At 50.4% G+C, this 20,467-nt stretch overlaps 1 protein-coding gene across 4 annotated transcripts in view; it reads left to right on the forward strand.

Moving 5' to 3' along the window:
• Positions 1 to 13,795: 13,795 nt before the first annotated feature.
• Positions 13,796 to 20,467, forward strand: part of FMNL2 (formin like 2) — a 108,240-nt gene continuing 101,568 nt past the window's right edge. For all 4 annotated transcript variants that reach the window (XM_042827171.1, XM_042827169.1, XM_042827170.1 and 1 more), the window contains exon 1: positions 13,796 to 13,912. In XM_042827171.1, the coding sequence (XP_042683105.1) occupies positions 13,796 to 13,912 (117 nt within the window). The remainder of the gene's footprint in view (positions 13,913 to 20,467) is intronic.

Genomic DNA, 20,467 nt, shown 5'->3' on the forward strand with positions numbered 1-20,467 from the left:
TTTCTTGAAAAATGAAGACAGTTTGCGTTTCCTGAATATTTCATCGATCAAAAGCGTTTATTTCAAATCACATAGGGCTAATTATCAAATGCCTTTGGCTTTGCTGGTGGTGAGGCTGCGTTAGCAGCTTAAGGACTCACGGGCTGCGGAGCTTCCGCTCTCCTCTATGTCTGGCTTGCAGCGGTCTGCAGGTGGCACCGCTCCCCCACTTTGGCGGCCAAGTTGAAGTGGGAATGAGCTCGCTGTCAGATTTTGATGGCAAAATGGGGCGCTTTTCCCTCGGCCCTAAATTTACGAATTAAATTGAAACTTCTAATTTCACTCAGTGAATAAAGCAGAGTAAAAATAGAATTAATTTGCTTAATTGCCTTAAAAAGGAAGGATGAATCAATTTGTACAGAAATACAATAAACACTAATGTTGTCTGGCTGAAATAGAAGAATGTAATGAGTTCTGCACAATGAGTTCTCATTTTTATTAACTTCAGCTCTGTTCTTCTCCACAGTATCGCATGTGGTGCAATTATTGCAGCAGCTGCCCAGGCAAGTAAATGGATCTTTGTCATTTCTTACCATCCTACAGTGTTGTTATAGTCACCTTGATACTGCATCGAGTGAATCAGGTCCTAAACATGTGCTCCACTTTTTACCTGGCTGTGGTGAAGCACCATAGAGCTGGCCCACTTCCTAGAAGTGCTGGATGGGGCAGGGCCTCCTGTGCTGAGTCTGAGCCCCCCTGGCTCCAAATACTTGTACAGAAGTGCCTACAGAACTCTTGCTCTGGGTGACACCACAACCAAAGCCGCAGGGTATTTCCCAGTGGTGCTTAATGAACCTGAGTTCCTCAGTAAATAATTAAATCCACAATAATAAGACATGGGAAGAAAAAAATTAGGGCACTGCCAATTATCTTGAGTCCTGCAGGAACAAGCTATTCATTAAGAACTCCTAGGAAGCATTGCTGAGGAGGACAGAAAAACTACGATTTAAAAAAAAAAGAAGTTATTTCTGAACTTGTTTTTCCTGACTCCATACCTGGCAGTTTCTCCCTGCCCCTATGATGTGGATATTTCACCATCACCGGGGCTGTTTGCAAGCTCTGCTTTCTGTGCCCGTTGCAGATCTGTAGGGCTTTGGGGAAGTGGGTGCTGCTCCCTCCAGGTTGCCATATACACATCAAAAGGGCCAACTCTGATCCTTCCACATCGCTGTTGTAACAACGTGTTGTCATAATATTTAATTTTGAGCCTCAGTTTTTGTAATGGATGTTTTAAAGGACAATTAATATTATCCAAAATGTTTGCTTTTAGGAAACTTGGGTGGCTCTTTAGGGAGCTTTTTCCTAGTTCTTGAAAGCACAGAAGTGGCTCGCTAGGACTTTGACTTTTGTTTTGTAACTGACTGAGTTCTCTGTGTTTCCCCAGCTGCCCCCTAGTTCACTGGCCAGTTTTTGTGGTTTACTGAAATACTTTTTCCTCTTTTTATAATGGTTGCTTTCCCTCGGTGCTCTGTGTAGGAGTCATGCAAACAGAGGAGCTGATTAAGCAGAGAAATGCTGAAAATAATTCTACATAAAGCATTTCAAGATGTGCGTGAGGACTCTCTCCTGCTCTGTACTGATTTTGCTATTAGGTGAGGCTTGTGATGAAGGAAGCCAGATAGAAGCACACTCTTGCAAGTGTTAGCAGTCTGTGCTTTTACTGCTTTCTGCTCAGCAGATGAGCAGGCTTTGTATGCCCTGTGCTCTTGCATGCAAAAAGATGCTGTGTTAAACAAGTATGGAAAAGTCTGGGCATTTTTAATAATAAATTTTACTTTACACACAGCCTGATGCCACTCAATGGAACATACCCTGACCACCTAAACACTTTGATTCATTACTGTTAAGTTTTCTTAGACTTTTGTTATTCAGCTCGAGCAATCAAGTTTCCTCATACAAGCATCTTAGGCACATTTCATGGATGGCTATTGCAGTACACTTGGAAACAAGCTGGTGTAACTGGCATACATACATTTATTTTTCTAAATAGCTAAAGATTTTATTTCCTTGTACTTTTCCTTGTACTTGTTTCACAGTGTTACTTGTCTTTTTTACACCTGCCACCTGGAGAAAGAGGGAGATTTGGCAGCCAGTGTGGATGCATCCTGCTTTTTCCCCCTTCTTTCATGCACAGCACTCACCCAGCATCTCAATGCACCACATCCAAGTGCAGAGAGGCAATTTAAATGGAGGTCATGTGGGGAATTCCATGCGCACCCCATATGGCAATAGATGCTAAACAGTTGCAGGTTGCGTTGACAAATCTTTTTCTCTGGGCACCATATGCCTCCAGCCACGTCCTGCTGCTGAACAAAGGCATGGCCAGCCAGGAATGTGGCTGCGACACATTCCCAATTGTTTCATACTGCCAGCCAAGTTTTGGATCAGATGCTTCCTCTCCCCAGCTACAAAGCTGACTGTGCTTTCACTGCAAGCATTTGGGCTGTGAATGAAAGGCACCTCGTTACCCTGGGCAGCGTGCGCCTAGACAGCATGTAAGCAATTCTTTCTGTAGATCCAGAGACTGGATTTGGGTCTGTCTGCACCTCTGCTAAAGTCTGAATGCATTTGGAGTGCTGGGAGAAGTCCAGTTTTGCTCTGTTCCATGTAGAACACATCCCTAACGAATAACTGCTAAGAATTTATAATAACATATAAATAACAGCCACAGGGCTGGCTCGTGGTTTTCAGAGCCACAGCAGCAAACAGAGGTCAGTGCTGGACAGCAAGGTTGTGCATTACTCTGAAATGCTCATCCTAACACAAGATCAAATGCCTACACATTCTTACTGTGCCTTGAAGCATGGAGTCAACAAGACAGCATACAACATGCAAGTGTACATTTTTAATTATTTCAGAACACAAACACTCCACCCACATGGATGTTTATATGGAGAGAAAACAGCAGCAGGACAGGTAGGCACCGTGTCAGAGGTGCACACGAGCGTGTCTGTGTCATGTATGCCTAGCAAGCAGCTGACTTACAATTACAAAGCGTATCTGGTTTGTGCTGTGCGTCTTGTTCCACTCCTTCAACAAAACAAATCAAAACAGAACCATGTCAGAAAGAGATTTGGGGTTCATGAGACAAGGGTTGGGACACATTAGCAAATCTGACAGAATGAACCTCTGCATGTAACTGGTCACACGAGTTAAAACTGCATATGTCAGAACAGGGAAATCCCTCTGCAAGCCCCAGGCCCTTGTACCCTGCTTTTCTTTGCCCATCTTCCATGGGACACCTCAGACGGAGCATAACCTGCCAAAGGGCCTCCCCAGAGCAGTCACCAGATGACAAGGAAGCAAACAAACTTGCATCCAGCAAGACATCTGGGCTCACTCCTCCTGTGCTAAGGAGAAATCCCAGCTTCTAGCTGCACAGCTGCTGCTTCAGTGCTGTGAATGCCACAGTATTTACCTGAGCTGCTGTTGTCTGTCAGCCTCGGTTTCTGGTGGAGGCAGTGATGTCCTGTCACTGCCTGAGACCTGCAAGAGGACCCTGAGAGCAGAGCTCTAGTACCATTGCTGGAATGTTCCTGGATCCCATATCAGGATCAGCTGTGCTACTGCACTGTGTGGTGCGCCATTAACATTGCGATTAACACAGCATTGAAGAAGACCGCCTGCATTTCCCATAGATGTATGTCTTGGAGAAAATGTTTCCTTCAGTTTTCCTGCCTTGCCTTTTTTGTAGTTCGGACCTGCTGTGGTACGACTTAAGGAGATTGTCCCAGTTGTAAGGAGATGTCCTCTGCTGTGCAAACCTGGGCGAGATCTATTTCTGATTGCACGCTCGTTCAACAGGTATGATGAGGTGGTGCCTGCTTGGGCGTCTAGTGGCTAAATTCATGTTTATAAACTGCTCTGAGATCCTCAGATGAAAAAGGGTTTATGAGCACAAATCAGCAAATAAGCATCGCTGGCCACCTGCATTCCCGAGGCAGCAGCCAGTGCTCACACCCCATTAGGATGGGGACCAACAGTGCAATTCTGGTGGTTTGGCCAGTGGTGATTTTCATTTTTATACAGAAAATTCTTCTGGCATTTGTAAAAATAGAAAGAGAAGGCACGGTGCCAAGGGTTGTTTAAGTTATAGGGGGGCTGCTGCTGCTGTGTTGTTTATATCACCAGGAAGGCTTCAGCTCTGGATGCACCCAGGGCAGCTGCAGACCTGATTCTTAGCAATAGCCAATCTGCAAGTCCTGCTGCTCCCTGCAATGGGTCATGCCTTAAGCACAGAAGCACAAAACATCCCTTTTCTGAGCACCTGTGGGCTGCAGCTTGTCCCATGCCACGCAGGTCACAGGGAGCCCAGCATTGTGCACACAGGTGGCTGTGCAGTGGCTGTGCTTTAAGAAAATGCCATGAGCCCTCAATTGTCATTGTTGTTATTAGTGCTCCGGTCCCTACAGCCATAGCTGTCGTCGTTAATGCATCACAGAAGTTTGCTGGAAGAACACCACTATTACAGCAGTGCTTTCTAGGCTAATTAATACCAGTGCTGATGGGTGGAGTGATTTGCATGGCTGATATTTCAGGCAACAAAATCTACTTTGGTTTAGCATTGGGCTTGAGAGATTCATGAAGAAGACCCTGGTGGAATGAAAACAAGACTCCAGGACTGAGTGAGTCACCAGTGCCAAGCCCAGAGCCACGGAGACCGCAGTGCCAGAGGCTGCAGCATCACCGTGCTAAGTTGTCCCTGTGCTGGGACATCCCCGTGCTGGGTCTTTGCTGTGCTGGGACATCTCTGTGCTGGGACGTTGCCATTCTGGGACATCGCTGTGCTGGAACATCTCTGTTCTGGGACATCCCCATGCTGGGTCATTGTTGTGCTGGGTCATCGCTGCACAGGGACATCGCCATGCTGGATCGTCTCCATGCCAGGCCATTGCTGTGCTGGGTCCCCGTGTTGTAGCAATCCCGTCAGCCATTGCTGCTGCTCATTGACTGTGGACAGGAGAAAATGGGCTGGGAAGGCTGGAGGAATGTCCCTGCCTGCCTGCTACATCTGGTACATCTCAGGATAATTTATTTTAACCTCTGGAGAGACAAGGGAAAATATTTGAAGGGGATGGAGACTTGCCAGTATTTCCAGTTCATTATAAGCAAAGAACTGTTGCTTATAGCACTTTTTTGGAGCAGAGAGTAGTCTGGTTTTAAATCCCTTAAGCAACGAGGAATCATATACTAGCCAATGTAAATTCTTTGGTAAAGAATTTACTAATTAAAAAAAGTTCAGTTTTAAAATTCAGTCTAAATTTTCCTCTCATTTCCTCCCTTTACATACACGTTCTGCCTGGCTTCTGCGGGCACGGCCAGATCCCATCTCCCTCTGTCGGGGCTTACCCCAATTTCTCACTGATTCTCAGAGCAGTGGAGCTGGAAGACTGGAGCCTGTGGGAAGTGGGCAGGGCTGGCTGGAATGCAGACTGCCACGGGAGAGGCCAAACTGGCCCAAACTTCTCTAAAAGGACCCAAAATTCTCTGTGGAGGGGCAAAGGTGAGGCTGAGAGCCAGCAGTGACCCATCAATGGATCCAACGGGAACAGCTTGCCTTGGGGGTGGTGGCAGATGTGCCACGCTCCATGCCAAAGGCTGCAGAGACGCAGCCCCAGCTGTGTTTTGTTCGCAACAAAATGCAAATTAGCTAAAAATCGCCACTTTCCAGCTGCAGGTTTTGCTTGCTCAGTAGCACCTTGTGCAAGACAAGGCACAACCCTGTTAATTGGAGTGCAGGGAAAGGCCATTTCCTCTGCAAGAGGGACAAGGACAGCTAGGCAGGAGTGAGTAAACAGGCAGGGTGACCAGAAAACGGAGTGTGGGGAGCACAGAGACACTGAGCGTGAAGGACTTTGCCTTATGATCATGCTGTGTAAGCTGTTATGTATGAGTGTTAGCACAATTTTAAAGTTTAATTAAATTCCTGCAAGATTTTTGGGTCTTCATAAATTGCCTTTGAGCTTTCTGCCAACTAGGATATACTCTCTGGCTTCAGAATATGAAAGCAAATGTTGTTGTGTTTTGCAAATGTATTTTCTAATGCATGCAACTGCTGACTATGCAAAAGCCTCACAGGTTTCCGTGATTAACAAAATTACAAAAGCACTAAGGGTAGCAGCTCTTCTTGTTTTTGACTATCCTTTGCAAACAGGAGCTGGATCAAAGTGTCCTGTGATTAAGTTCATTAATCACACCCACGCCATGAAAAACCAATGAACCCATTTTTCTCAGAGGAAGGCATGGTTGGAGCTGGCCAGGGTGGATTCTGTTTGGGTTTGGCTGTTTACCTGCCTGCACTTCTCAGAGCAGGACACGGCCTCTGGGAAGCACAGTGGGGCGGACAGACGGACAGCGATGCTGTGAAACCATCCCGGGAGCTGGGACACCCCCTAGGCGTGCGTCTGCTTTGCTCTGGTGTAATGCCTGTGTGTTAAAGCCTTTATGGCCAAATTCTGCTCTTCCACCCCCAAGAGCAGGGGCCACGGTGGGGTCGGGGTCTGTGGCTCATGTGGACTGCGGTGAGTGACAGGAACAGCTCAAAAAAAGTTCAGAAATGCTTCAGCAGTGCTGGGGCTGATGCAGGAATGTGGCTTATAGATTCAGTGAGCAGTAAAGAAGAGTAAAATGGGAAGTTATTTGCTGGTAAATAGTAATGGTGTCTCATCAGGCTCATCTGAGCTGCAGGATCTGGTCATTTTGGCTGGAAAAGTGATTAGGACCTGAAAGGGCAGGAGCCAACCAGCCAGCCAGCCAGCTTGGTACCTCTGGGAATGGCCAGCAGGGGATGAGCTGAGCAATGTGTTTGTAAAACAGAGAGGTTCCCCTAGTGATCCGCCACCTGGAGTATCCCAGCCCTGCATTCAGACCTTTGTGCTCTGAGGCTGCACCTGCACTGCTTCGTGAGTAACCCTTCTCCTGTTTGCAATGCACCATGGAATCATTGCTGGGAATTAGCCGCAGCATCCTGAGCCTGCATGGATCTCACACATCCAGTCCCCAGGTTGGGGACCCCAACCCAGTGTGGGCTCCATGCCCCTGGCACCCCATATGTCTGTCCCATGTCATGGTGAGCCTTGACGTGACACCATTGCTTTTGTCAGTGCAGAGTTACTGATGGGACAGGGACTGCAGGGCTTGTGTCCTAATGCAGCATCGAAGGGGTTATACTGATAAGCCACAGCTCCACGTGGAACAAAGCTGGCATTTCAGAGAGACGACAATGGATTGTGTTTTCTGTATTCATTTTAGTCATCCATTTGGCATTGAGGCTGAGGTCACCCACCCAGCCGTGCACTGCAGCATCTCTGTTCTGGCCAGCAAGGAGAAGCAAAACAAAGAGGAGCTGAGTTGGCAGGAATCAGGCAGCAGTCATGGATGGAAAAGTGCTCTGCTTGATGGCTGCGGTAACACTGCTACAGTCCATTCCAGGACACTGCTTAAAACCCTTCCGAGCAAGCATTTTCCCTGACACACATCCTAGCACTTTGCACAGCCACTGGTCACACTCAATTCCCATTTTACATTGCCAACAATAACTGCCAGCTCGGCCTGGTTTTCTGGCTGAATGATGTGATTTGCAATGCAAGCACTCCTACACCAGCCAAAAGGGTGCAGCGACTGCTGCCATCTGTATGTGTTTTCTCTAGCAACAGATTCATTTCCTTTGAACCATTAAAAAGGCTGAAGATCTAGCATGCATGCATATGCAGACACGTGTCTTGAAAAAATATGCAATGGGCACACACATCCACTCACCTCTGTTCAGCCCGACTTCTACACTATGCAGAGAAAACAGCTGATTTGTCACCCCATCCTCTGTTTTGAGAAATGTGCTTTAGTTACCCTGCAGATAGCCAGGCAGCCTGGGCTTGGGTCTTGCAGCCTGTCTGCAAGCCCTGACATCCCTGATGCTCCTCCAGATGCACGAGGGCTTGGGATGCAGCTGCCCAGTGCTGTGGTGTTCCTGTGCTGCTGCTGCCCCCACACATGGCTGTGACCATCAGAGATGTGCTGTATTTTGGGTTGCTACTGGGAACTTCACAGGTGGTGCCAGCTATTGACAAACCCTCAGGGCTGGTTTCTTTAAATAGCTATTAAAGAAGCAGCAAATCCTCCTTACCCTCCCTGTATCCATTCACTCTCATCTGGGTTCAGCTGAAGCACACCAGGCTGCCTTCAGCCCTGTTTCACTGAGGCAGTAAATGATTCATTGTGAACTTTTGCTATTTCTCCCTCAAAACAGAAGTGGGGACATTTAGAACTGGGGAAGTTGTATGGGAGAATCTGCATTGTTGATCTCGCTCCATTTAGCTTTGGAACCAAAAGTTGTGCTGAAGAGCATGGTGGGAATGGCAGTTTGGTGATGACCATGGCTGGGATACTGGTTTTGCTCCTCACGGTCTTGGGGCAGGGCAGAACCTTGTGGGCTGCAGCTGCACGTGGAAACCTGCATCCCATCCTTAACTGGTGACTGGGTTGGTGGGACCCCAAAAACTGCCAACAGAGCTCACGTCATGTTCCTTGAGTTGGTGTGGGTACAGGTGTCCTTCATTGGGCAAGCTGGAAGTCCCTGCCTTTAAGGAGATGGCTTAGTGGGCATGGCTTGATGGCTGGACTTGACCTTAGAGATCTTTCCCAACCTTAATGATTCTGTGGTTCTACAATTCTGAAGCAAAGGCAAAAGGTGTGCTGCCATGCCACGTCGTCCCAGCAGCTGCTGGGAGCTCAGAGCACAGTGAGATCTTGGCACAAAGAGCTGATAGGACCTGGGAACCTGCTTCAGAATGCAGGCTCCAGTCATGGTGTTTGCAGTGATAAGCAATCTCAGCGCTCACAGAGCTTCCCCCTACTTGTCAAGAGACAAATGTTATCCATCAACCCTGCAAACTGAAATCTATATTCATCTCGTCAGTTCTGAAACTCATGTAAGGTCTCTAAACAGCTTCTATCAGCTACAAAAATTGAACTAATTTTATTCCTACTGCTAACAGTCCTGGGGAGTTCTTTGTAGAGAGCAAAACAATGGAAACTTGTGTGGCACTCGCACCCAAGCGCTGCGTGGAAGCGCCCTGAGCCGCGCTCCCATCCCGGCACAAGGACGGCTTTGTCCCACGCTGGGGCAGTGGGGCAGCTCTGGGGCCCACGCGCTACCAGGCGCACTGGGAGAGAAGGGAGAGGAGAATATTTTTGCAATTAATGAAAACAATTCACCGAGGCTAAAAGATGTCCCTGCCTTAAAACTGCCTCTGACACTTTGATAGAACGCAGTGTTTGCGGCCAGTTTGAAGCTGACAGATGGGTACACAGACATGCATCTAGCCTGGCCTTTGCCCATGTGCACGCAGAAAGTGCTGTTTTATGTTCAGATATGAGCACTATTAAATATTGACTCATCCCCTCCTATTATTTTCTGCTCCATTATCTCATTTTCACAAGCATTTAAAATTCTTCACCTTTCTGGTCATTCAGAAGTTGCATTTTGTCTGCCTGCCCTCCTGCCCGTCAGTAATGGAGAACTCCCAGCCAGGGCACATTGCACCCCAAACAACCCCATGAGGCTTTTGCTCGCAAGAGGGATTCATTGAGACTGGCACTGAGCTCCTGTGCTCTGCTAGTACAAATCTGTGTTTGGTGCAGATGCTCTGCACTCCATCCCACAGAACAAATGCTCATGCTGTTTTCTGAAGCTGAATTTTCCTTCACACTGTGGGCTGATTGCTCAGACCGGCTGTCCTGGAAAGCAGAAAAATAGGAGATTCGATGAAAGTGCCTGGGCTGGGTCTCCACAGCCCACAGTGCTGGGCAGCCCTAGGTGCAGGCACACAGCTGTGGTTTTGCTGAACCAGCGCTGTCTCACCTGCAGAAATCCAGGTCAGTAAACCAGCACTGCACAAATAGATCTTTTTGCCACTACTGCACTTTTTCCACCAAGCTCACATCCGTGTTCAGATTTGCTCTGAAAATTACACTCTGTGAACTCTAGAGAGAGCTCTCCCCGCTGTGTCTCAGATGGCTCTGCTGCTGTACAGCTGTGCACTGGGTCTGAGCCTGAATATTTCTAAGGAGCAAACCAACAGTTGGAGGAAAGCTACAAAATCACTGTGCCACATCTCCTATGCTGCCTTCTTTGCATCTCCATAATGCATCTCGGTGCTGAGAAAGGGGCACCCAGCTGGCTCCTCCTGGTCTGCACCCCCTGATGCTGCTGGCGATGGTCACAGGCTGGGTGGGCACGTGTTTCACAGGATGTGGGATTCAGTGCCTTGAGAGATGGTTCTGAGCACAAACAAGTGCTGTCGATGTCACGGCATGGCTTCTGCAAGCCACTGATCTACTCAAACTAGTGTTGGAACTGAGTCCAAGGACATCAGCACAGTTGGTTACAGCAGAGCGTAGATGCTGCAAGTAAATCAGATTCAAAGTTAAACAAAGAAAAATTGGTGGGCTAATGAGATACGAACCTAATAACCAGGACTCATCTGCACCTGTAATCACAAGCTCAGATCTCAGCACAAGATGTAGAAGCTGTGCAAGGAGGAGGTGGATGCTGGCATAGAGGGAGCTGTTAGCAGACAGGCAGACTGAAGCCAGTGTACAAATGCTTCTAGGAGAGATGGCAGTGTGATGAGCAGTATGGCCCTGCAGAGTGACTGCGAACTTTTCAGGTTCTGCGTTGTTTTCAGATTCGCATTGAATTAATTTCCAAGCCAAACACACTCTGTTTTAAGACCTGCAGTACTGTTAAGGCTGACAGGCCTGGCCATGATTTTACAACTTATTTCTACAATCTGTTGAGGCCAGATAAGGCAGGTTTCTGGTACGTGTAGGAAATTGCTGTAGATACAAGGCGTATCAGTAGATATGTCGTCCCGGGTAAAGCATGGCAAACCTCAGCGAAACCTCCTCCAAACAGCCGATATGCACCAAGATAAAGATTATCTGCCAAGTTCCTGATTTCCCTTCATCAGAATATCACCGCAGAAGCTGATTTTCCTCAAGAAGACTCTTTTCAGAATGCAGCCTGTTTTGTTTTTTTTTGGCATGCATTTCAGAAGAAGTCCTCTGTAATCTCCCAGGCAAGGTCAGCTGTTATTGTGCTGCCATCAATAATCTCTTCTTAAGCGTACACCGCTCAGCTCAGAGGGGAGTTTATGGCTGCACTACATCTTTATTAGGAATGAACACCACCTTTGCCACTGCTGAGCTGGTTCCTAGCTATTTATTAAAAGCTGACACTGACCCTCCAGCTTCAACAACATTCAATCAAATTGTCCAGAACTCCACAGAAGTGTCAGCCGAGGATCTATCTGGAAATGCTGAGCATTGAAGCTTCACAAAATGACTCCTTTCTTCCCTTCAGAATTTCTCCCATAGATAGATAGACACCGGTTCAGAGAAACGTAAGCAGGACTTGAACCCAAATTTCCAGCTTTGTTGTAACACGGAGATGTTGGTGATAGAGTACTGCTTTGCTGCAGGCTGAGAAGTATTTGTCTCACCGTGCAGCCAAATTCCACATGTGATCATGGCACGGAGCCCTCACCAGGCTGCTGCAGCCATCAGCCCCGGCCCAGACAGTGACATCACCCAGTGAGAGCACCCTGCATGCCTGGGATGGACGCTGTGAACTGTGCACGGTGTAGCTGGTTATTAAATAAATTATTGCAAAAACTCAGGTCCTGTTAATTTTTATCCCAGAATAATTTCTTTAGCTTATGCACGAGCCAGCTAAATAGCCTTCAATTCAGCAATGCTGCCGTGCTAATTTTCACGCTTGCAAACATTGACATCCTACCTACAGACTACAACAAATTGTTCAAAAATCATTTTGTTCTCTTAAAAGGATTCCCTCCCTTTGTGTTCTGTTTATGTTAAGCAGTCAGCATGTATGCATGGTTAAGTTTCATTAAAAATTTTGCAAGTCTGGTTTTGAACTGAATATGCCTTACAGCATGATTTTGAGCTGAAGGACAGCTCTCAGCTTCCAGCCTTAGCATAAGCCAAGGGATCCGGTCTGACCTGCAGTTATCCTCGCCTTCCCCAGGTATGCGTGGCCAGCAGCAGCTCCCGGGCCCCAGTGCCTTCCTTCATCCCAAGGGATGTACAAATGCTATGAGGATTTTCTCTCTGTTCAGAAAGCAAAGCCTGTTGAGGTCGTGCTCTGCAGTGGCACAATTAGTGCCCATGGCCAGGCTGGCCCCATCACCCCCAACTCATACCTGCAGGCCTCCAACGCTGGGTGTCCTAATGCTGAACAGACTATTCATCTTTGAAAGAAAGACCTTTGGTAGTTTTTGATAAGTCTGTGTTATTCTTCCTTCACTATCAACAGCAGTGCTGTATTAGATCCTAAAAGCCATTTTTGGTTTTAAAATGTGGTCTGTTAAGGTTATTGTTAGCATTTTAGGCTTTTAGCAAAGCGGTCTTATGAAATTCTTGTCCATTGGACAGGAGCACTTCCAACCATGCCACTCTCTCCTGCTCCTGAATAATAATGCATCTCCTCTTGCTGTTCTTTTCCCAGGATGAATCTCCATACGGATTGCTGGGATCTCCTACTGGGTGATGCCACAAAGTCTCCTGCAGCAATGGATGGATATGGCTGAGCTCACCTGCTGTGTGCAGCACGCTCACTGCTGCCTGCCAGCTAGCCATGCTGCTAAGTCCCCTAAGTCACAGGTTCCTGACGTGCACTGAACTTCTCAAACCAGGCGGCAGCAAAACACAGAGCTCCTCGCACAGTGGCTGTGTGCCTTTAGTGGTGCTTGTGATGTTGCTTGTAACCTCAAGCTGTGTGCCAAAGTGAGCACGTGCAAACCCGTCCTAATGCTGAAGCGGGAGCACTGCAGGAAGCCTGTCCTTGTGGGGGTGAAGCTCAATGGCAACTGATTCTCTTTGGATGGATGATGGAACACTAAATCAGAGGGATGCAGAGCTGCAGTGGAGGGACAGAGTTAGGGCTTTGCTGGAGAGCTACAGCACTGTTGGCACCATGTGAGTGGATGCCATCCTCGGCTGAGTCGCAGAATCACAGAAACACCAAGGTTGGAAAAGACCTACAAGATCATCCAGTCCAACCACCCACCCATCACTGATAGTTCTCACTAAAGAACCCACGGGCTCACACGGTGGGGTGCAGAGCGGTGAGCAGCCCAGCTCTGAGTGACGGGGCTTGACTTTGGCCTTCTCACAGCGCTCGTGTGGGGACAGCGATGGTAGGAAAGGTGGAAAAGTCGGACAGGAGCATCTGAGAGAGCGCCTTCGGTGCGCGGGGAGAAGGGTGACCCGCAGGGTGAGACGGCCCGGCCGTCCTTCGGCAGCCTCGCGCTCAGCTCTGCGGGTTTGTAGTGCCGACTTTGAACGCACAAAGCGGAGCCGCCGGGAGGACTCTCGGAGCGCCCTCGGCCATCACGTCGCAGCCCCGACGGGAGGGAACCTCCGCGTTCGCGGCAAGATGGAGGCTGAGCCGCCCGGCCCCGGCCCCCGCCCCGCGCCCCCTCCCTCCCATCCCTCTCTCCCACAGGCCGGCGGCGGGACTACGAGTCCCAGCGCGCCGCGGGCCGGGAGGGCGGAGCGGGCTTTGTGCGGGCCGCGCGGCGGCATGCGGGGGAGCCGCCGCCGAGCCGGAGCCGGAGCCGGAGCGAGCCCGCCCCGGGGGGAGGGCGAGGGCGGCGAGCCATGACGGGCGGCGGCGCGGCGTGCTAGAGGGCGAGCGCGGGGCGCGCAGCAGCGCGGAGGGGCCGCCGCCGCCGCCATGGGGAACGCGGGGAGCGTGGACTCGCAGCAGACGGAGTTCAGGGCGCACGGCGTGCCCCTCAAGCTGCCCATGCCCGAGCCCGGGGAGCTGGAGGAGCGCTTCGCCGTCGTGCTGGTGAGTGCCGGCCCCATTGTCTGCGGGGCGCGGGGCGGGCGGGCTGGCCGGCGGCCTCCGCGGCGGCGCGAGGGGCTGCGGGGCGGCGTGGAAACGGCTGGAAACGGGAAAAGTTGCGGGCGGGGCCGCCCCGAGACGCGCCGCGGCCGCAGGTGGGCTCGGGTCGGCGGGGCGGAGCGGGCAGCGGCCGCGGGGCTTTGTCTGGCGGCGCCCGGAGCCGCGCCGCTCGCGGGGAGCGCTGCCGGGGGGCGGACACCTGCGGGCGGCTTGGGGTCTTCGGCTCTCGCCGCCTCTTTCCCTTCACCTGGAGAGCACAAAGGGCTGGGCGGCCGGAACGGCGCTCCTCCGGCCGCTCCCGGGGGAGGGCAGAGCTGTGTCCGGCAGCAGAAGTCGCCGAGTGCGTTCGGGCGCTCGATAGGTAGTGCCGCTGGGTTGCGGCAATGCGTAACTCCTCGGTGGAACTCTTTGGAACGATGCGAAACGCAGAAGCGGGGCTGCGAGGAGCCCGGCTCCCCGGGCTGCGGCCCCCGCCGGCATCCCCGCTTTGCTGAGCGCCCCGGTGGGGACCGCGCGGCCGCGTTCGGGATTATTGCCGGTTAGACCCAATTAGATTATCGTGTCTAAGAAAAGAATAAGCCTATTCAGCCGGGAACCCCCACTGGTGAGCCAAATGGCGAGTGAGATGTTATGATTATTAGTGTGCTGGAAAAAGCCTGATCTCATCGTGCTTCGTCGGGGAGAGCGACGGTGGTTGTGCTGCTGGGATCTGTTGAAGGCTCGGGTCATCCTGCTTACCAAAAGGAGCTGGCTAGGTCTGTGTGTGCAGAGAAAAGTGGTGGTTTTGAGTTGGGACTGAGTGTCTGGCTTGGTTAAATGTGGAGACGTCATTTGGGGAAGGTTTATGGAGGAGCAGACTCCGAGGCTGTGATTAGTTGGTTTTCTCTGCAGCTCAGAGCGCTGTGCCTCTGGTTAAACCCAGCGCTGGGCAAGCTGTAGGAAAGCAGAGATAAATGGGAAAGGAATGGCAGTTGGAGGAAACCATAAATGAGTATGTTCTGCAGCGAGAGTGCCGAGTGTGGAGGCAGGAAGGCTGAAGTTTGCAGGACTCCATCTCACCTCAACACTGCTTTGGGAAGTCAGCGTGGCACAGCCGTGCCTTGCACACCGCCGACATCCCGAAGGGCTTTGCTGACAGCAGTGATTTTCTTCCTGCTAATGGCACTCCGAAGACCGTGTTTGATGCTAACGGACGTGCAGCTTAGTGATGTTGCAGCTGCGTGCTCCATTTGTGTATAAACAGTGGGGCCATGCAGGAAAGGTTCTTCCCGTGCTGCCTTACCAAAGCACTGGGAAATTTCATGCTTCTGCAAAACCAGCGTGATGATCCGTAGCCCTCAGAACCACACACACACCATTAAAAGGGTGCAGAATGCCAATATTCCTGCCGTAAATGCTGTGACCTTAGCCATTATCTTACTTGTTCCACGTGGAGCATGCTGCCCTGACCTTCTGCATCCCTCTGTGGTCTGTGCAGCCAGCAGCTCAGCAGCACAGTGCCTGGACGTGGTCTCTGCTGAGCTCTTAGCAGCCATCCTTTGGAGGAAGGTCTCTGGTGAAGAGTTTGCCCACCTCCAGCACACACGGTCATCTTGTTGCCTCCTTGTTGGCCTCACGCTTTGAGGTCTGAAGTGCACACGTCGCAGGAGGTGATGGAGAAGTGCTCCAGGTTGCTGCTTTTTCAGTAAAGCTTCCAAATCTATTGGTGCTGATGGGCTCCTTCGCATGTAATGGTGCTGTTGGCATTACTGAGGATGGGCTGAGCATGTGTGCAACACACGGGTGAGGGATGTCAGTGCCAGCTCTGGCTGCCTTGTGCTTCCTGTCCCTGCAGTGAGCGACATGAGGATTTTCCCTGGGATTGTGTTGCCTGATGAAGTAAACCCACCTCCCTGGATTCCCTGGGGCAATGAGGTTTTACTCTTTTTTGCTTGAGGACCAGGCGTCATCTCCTGCTGTGTTTCAAGAATACAGTGCATATGATGGGACCCACTTAAAAGAAAAACGTGAAGGATAATCTGAGGGAGATCCAGGTTTCTCTCTGTGAGCTAAGTGTCATTTTTTCCATCCCATCCAACTGACAGGAGTTCTTCCCTTTTGTTAGAACATGAGACAACCCATTGGTTTCAAGCCTGTGCAACAGGGTAAGGTCCAGTATGGTGGCACTGTGGTTCCAGCCTTCCTCCAGCACGTTCCCAGGTCCCAGCGAGGGGTGCAGGACAGTCCAGCAGCACCAGCACCACCTCCTGGTGTCCATTCTTGGCACCATCCCTCTTCATCTGTGTTGGATTTTTCTGGTTTTCTGCTATGGACACGCGAGCAAGTGTGCATAAATCAGTAATTGTAGTAAGCAGCCCTGATATACTGAATAGGAAGGCGTTGTGCAGTGTGTGCACGTAGACTTGATGGCACCGGTACCTGGGAGAGCTTGGGGGTGCAGGAGCCAGCAGCTCCCACAGCAGGGTGGTCTGCCTTGAGCCGGTAGCGGCTTCACGTGTTTGCAAATGACACATGGTTCAGAGGAAGCAGCCAGGACAAAGTTGGCAGGGTGAATTGTTGCCTAATGAGCTGTGATTGACATAATTTGACTGCTGGATTACATATCTGCAGTGAGGTTAACAGGAAATATCCTCTTATCCCTACCAAGCGGTGCTCCGCTCTACAAAGGGGGTTTCTGTGTCCGGTGCTGGAGAACAGAGCGATGTGCCTGCAGGGCTGCACGGGGCAGGGGGTTCTGCTCTCCTGCTCCCAGCCCTGCTCCTGGCTGAGGGGATGCTCCTACCTGAGGGCAGCGTGTCAGCTCTGCTGCTGGGAGCTTCTTTGTGCTGGCTCAGGTTCCTTCTGCAGGGAGGTGCGTCTGAGCGTCCTTTTCCAATCCAGGCAAGAGTTTCGTAGTGTCTATTGCTAAAGAGTTTGAAAGCTCGGTGTGAAAAGTCCATGACGTTTCCCAGCTGCTCTCCATTCTTTTCCCTAATCCTCTATCAGCTATATTATGCATTGTGTTATAGTATGGACAGTTTAGCATCTGCAAACCATTAAGGAGTGTGACATTGTTGCAGGAGATGTCTGGGCGCTGGCATTGCTGGGGCGCTGGGTTCTGCGCTGTGGTTCCTCAGCGTGGCAGGGCTCACGTGGGTGTCAGTCACCTGCTCTTGTACCAGGCCAAGTTCGTGCTGGGTTTATGGGGTTCAGAAAGCGATACGGTGGAGACTGAGGGGTGCTAGGTTAGCCTTAGGAGCAGTGTTGGGAAAAGCAGATTCCTAAAATTTAGCTATTGTAAGGACCTGTTGTGTTTTCTTGCTCAGGCCCCACTGGCTGATTTCTGCCTCTTTCCTCAGGGTCTCATTGGAGTGATTTGAGCAGTGACGCTTTTTTTGGAAGAAGCAGGCTAATAAATCACATTTCCTAAAACCAGATATTTCTGATGGCTTACATTCACAGGGTGAACTGTCACTTCATGGTAAAACATCTATCAGGCTGGCGTGTGAGTAAATGACATTTGTGAGTCTTTCTGCTCAGAAATTGCAGTAGAATATTTGCAGATCTCTGTTTGGGTGGCTGAGACACAAGGGTGGTCAGTGGGTACTCAGCTAACAGCAGGAGATTCGCCTTGCTGAAACTTCAGTGCCTGGAACGTGGAAGACTTCAAAAATGGCTAAAATGATGCATATGTATGTATTTTCCAGTGTGCTGTACTTCCACATAAAAATAATCGCCTTAATTTGTCAGGCCTCTGTGACAGAGGTATGAACTCATTCTGTCAGACTGCGTGTGTCACTGCCCTGTGACTGCGGTGTGCTGGGGGCAGTGGTGTGCTGGGGGGTCCTGCAGGGTGCCTGGGGTGCTGGGCATGGAAACCTGCCCCCTGGCTCTGTGCAATTAGCTAATGGTGGGGGAGAGCCTCTCCTGATCCTTTTTATGCCATCACGATGTTGTGTTTCCTTCCGAAAGATGCTTTGTTCGGGTGCTCCTTGCTGTGACAGGTGCCTTGAGCCCAGCCCCAGCTCCATAGAGCAGTATTCTTCCCAGGCTGCTCAGAAGGTGGGTGAAGGTGTTGTCAGCCAGCAGCTCTGACTGCAGGGGTGTGACTGCCGTGCAGCAATTCCTGGTTTTCCCATTCCAGTGAAACCGAGCTTTGACATTCACTTTCTGATCGCTTGTTTGGTTTTTGGAGCGTTACTGAATAGGAGATCTAGTGCCAGCTCTTCACGTTTCTCCCAAATACATTCTTAATCAGGAGCAGTCAGGATTTCTGCTCGTTTCTCAGCATTGCTCCTTCCAACTCTGTAACAGAAAAGTGAAAATGAATCTGTTCTACCTCTCCTTTTCAGAAATAGGAAATCCCCGCGAGTTCCCAGTTTTGCTTTCCCTCTGCTGCTTTGGAGCGATGCCCTGGGAGCAGGGCTGGCCGTGTCCCATGGGGCACAGTGGTGTCCTCAGCTTGGCTTCTCTTTAAGCTGCTTTTAAGTCAAGTTGCTGAAGGGCTGCTCCTAAACACCATTCCTAAATAGCAGAAGCTGCACATTTAGAAGCATTTAACAAGTGCTAAGTCCTGTGTTCTGCTTGTCTCTTCCCAAAGAGCGGCCTTCCAGTGGGCTGGGTTCTGCTGGGCTGTGTGCGCTGGAGCTGAGCTCTGCCTGCAGCACGTGCAGGAGCTGCACCCTGACCTTGTACGAAGCGCCGACTGGAGAGCTCTCCACAGCACAATGAAATCAATTATGCAAAACATGCTAATTCAGCAACACTCTCCAGCACCAGTTTATTTTTAAGCATCTGGGCTGTCTCACGCGTTTGAATGAAGCGCATTATGATCAGGCTCCAAATGCTTTCTGATGCGGGAGACCATGAAGAAAATAGCGAGAGCAGGGCTTGCATTTGTCGGTCCCCTCCGGGCTGTGCTGCCAGAGCCGTGTGGTGCCACAGGCAGGGCTGCTGCAGCATTCTGCCTCGTCGCTGTGAGTGCACGTGGCCAAGCAGGCCTGTTGGTGGGCCCGGCCCGTGGAGAGGGAGCGTTTGACACTGCTAAGAGAAATGCAACACCCTGACAGAGGAGTTTTCACTGGTAGCTGCACAGAAAGCCGCAGAACTGAGAGGCAGAAGTGCACGCTCTCTTTTCCAAGGGAGGGCTTTGAAACGCGCTTCCCAGCAGAGATTGCGAAGTGGTGGCGGTAGCTGGTTGGAAGGTTTCTGCAGCCAGTAGTGTGGAGCTGCATTTCAGACTGAGTTGAATTATTGTTTGTTTTCTTTTTTGTTTGTTTGGAAGAGTCCGTCTGGGAATTTGGTATGGGGAAATAAATGACATCGACTCACTTAATTTGATTTATAATGGTGTTAGAAAAAAATCTGGCGCAAACCTTGAGCACCTCAGAGCTCCTGCATCACCAGAGCTGAAGGCCTCAGCCTGTTAGCCAGGTAAAGCCAATTTCAGCTGATGTTGTTTGGAAAATATGGTTTCCACATAGCATACCCTGCCAATTTCCGTTCTGAAGGATCACTGTGATGAAATGAGGAGCGTTTTGGCTCTTGGGCTTCGTGTGATTTCATCAGGTGCAGCTGAAGAGCTGAACTCTTGGTCACACTGCCGTGCCCTGACAGATGTTCTGCCTCAGCCTCGGGCTGCTGCAAGGTGTGCTGACCTGTGCTGACTGGGGTAAGATGTAATGCCCGTGAGTTGTGTCATGGGAGTGTGGGGATGGGTTTGAGGAACAGTTCCTTCTCCGGAGAGCAGTCAGGCTGTGGCACAGCTGCCAGGGAGTGGGGGGCACCATCCCTGGGGGTGTCCCAGAGCTGTGGGGATGTGGCACTGAGGGATGTGGGGATCAGAGAGGGCTTCTCCAGCCTGAATGGTTCTGTGGTTTCCCTTGCACTGCTTGTTCTGACCTTGAGCATTCTCTTCCTAGTTTTAAAACTCTAGCTGCACAGCATAATGTGTGGATATGTTTGAAAATGCGAGCATTAATTTGTCCCAGACGCTATCTCTTCCTAAAATAGTCTTTTTGCCTTTCTCAAGTGTTTCATTGCAGAACGACTCGGATAATGTATAACTTGATTCTGTGAACTTGCCCGTGCTGTGTTGTAACGAACATACTGTAGAAATTAGAGACATGTTGGTTTTCAATCTACCATGGGATCCCTTGTAACAAAACAAGTGCTTGTCTTCTGTAACTGTGCATCTTTAAACATATATTTGGGGAGGATATTCACAAAGCAGCACAATAGTCATATTGTGTTGGAAATGAATGGTCTTCAGATGAGCGCTGTGCGAGGCGTGGACCTCCAGGGCTGTGCCTTGCAGCTCTTGAGAGCGACTCTGTGTGCCGGGACGTGAGCTGGGAGCGTGCCCGGCCGTGCTGGGGACAGGGGGCACCTCTGAGCGAGCAGGGCTGGCTGGGTGGGGTGGGATTCATCCCATAGCACCAGCGGCATGCAGTCCTGCAGGGACGTGGCGTAGCGGTGTGCAGGCAGCGGGTTGGGCGCTGGACCTGATGATCCGTTCCA

The sequence above is a fragment of the Centrocercus urophasianus genome, unplaced genomic scaffold (genome assembly GCF_019232065.1).
Source record: "Centrocercus urophasianus isolate 14NV4802_14NV808 unplaced genomic scaffold, USGS_Curo_1.0 seq_28, whole genome shotgun sequence".
NCBI classification, from domain to species: Eukaryota; Metazoa; Chordata; class Aves; order Galliformes; family Phasianidae; genus Centrocercus; species Centrocercus urophasianus.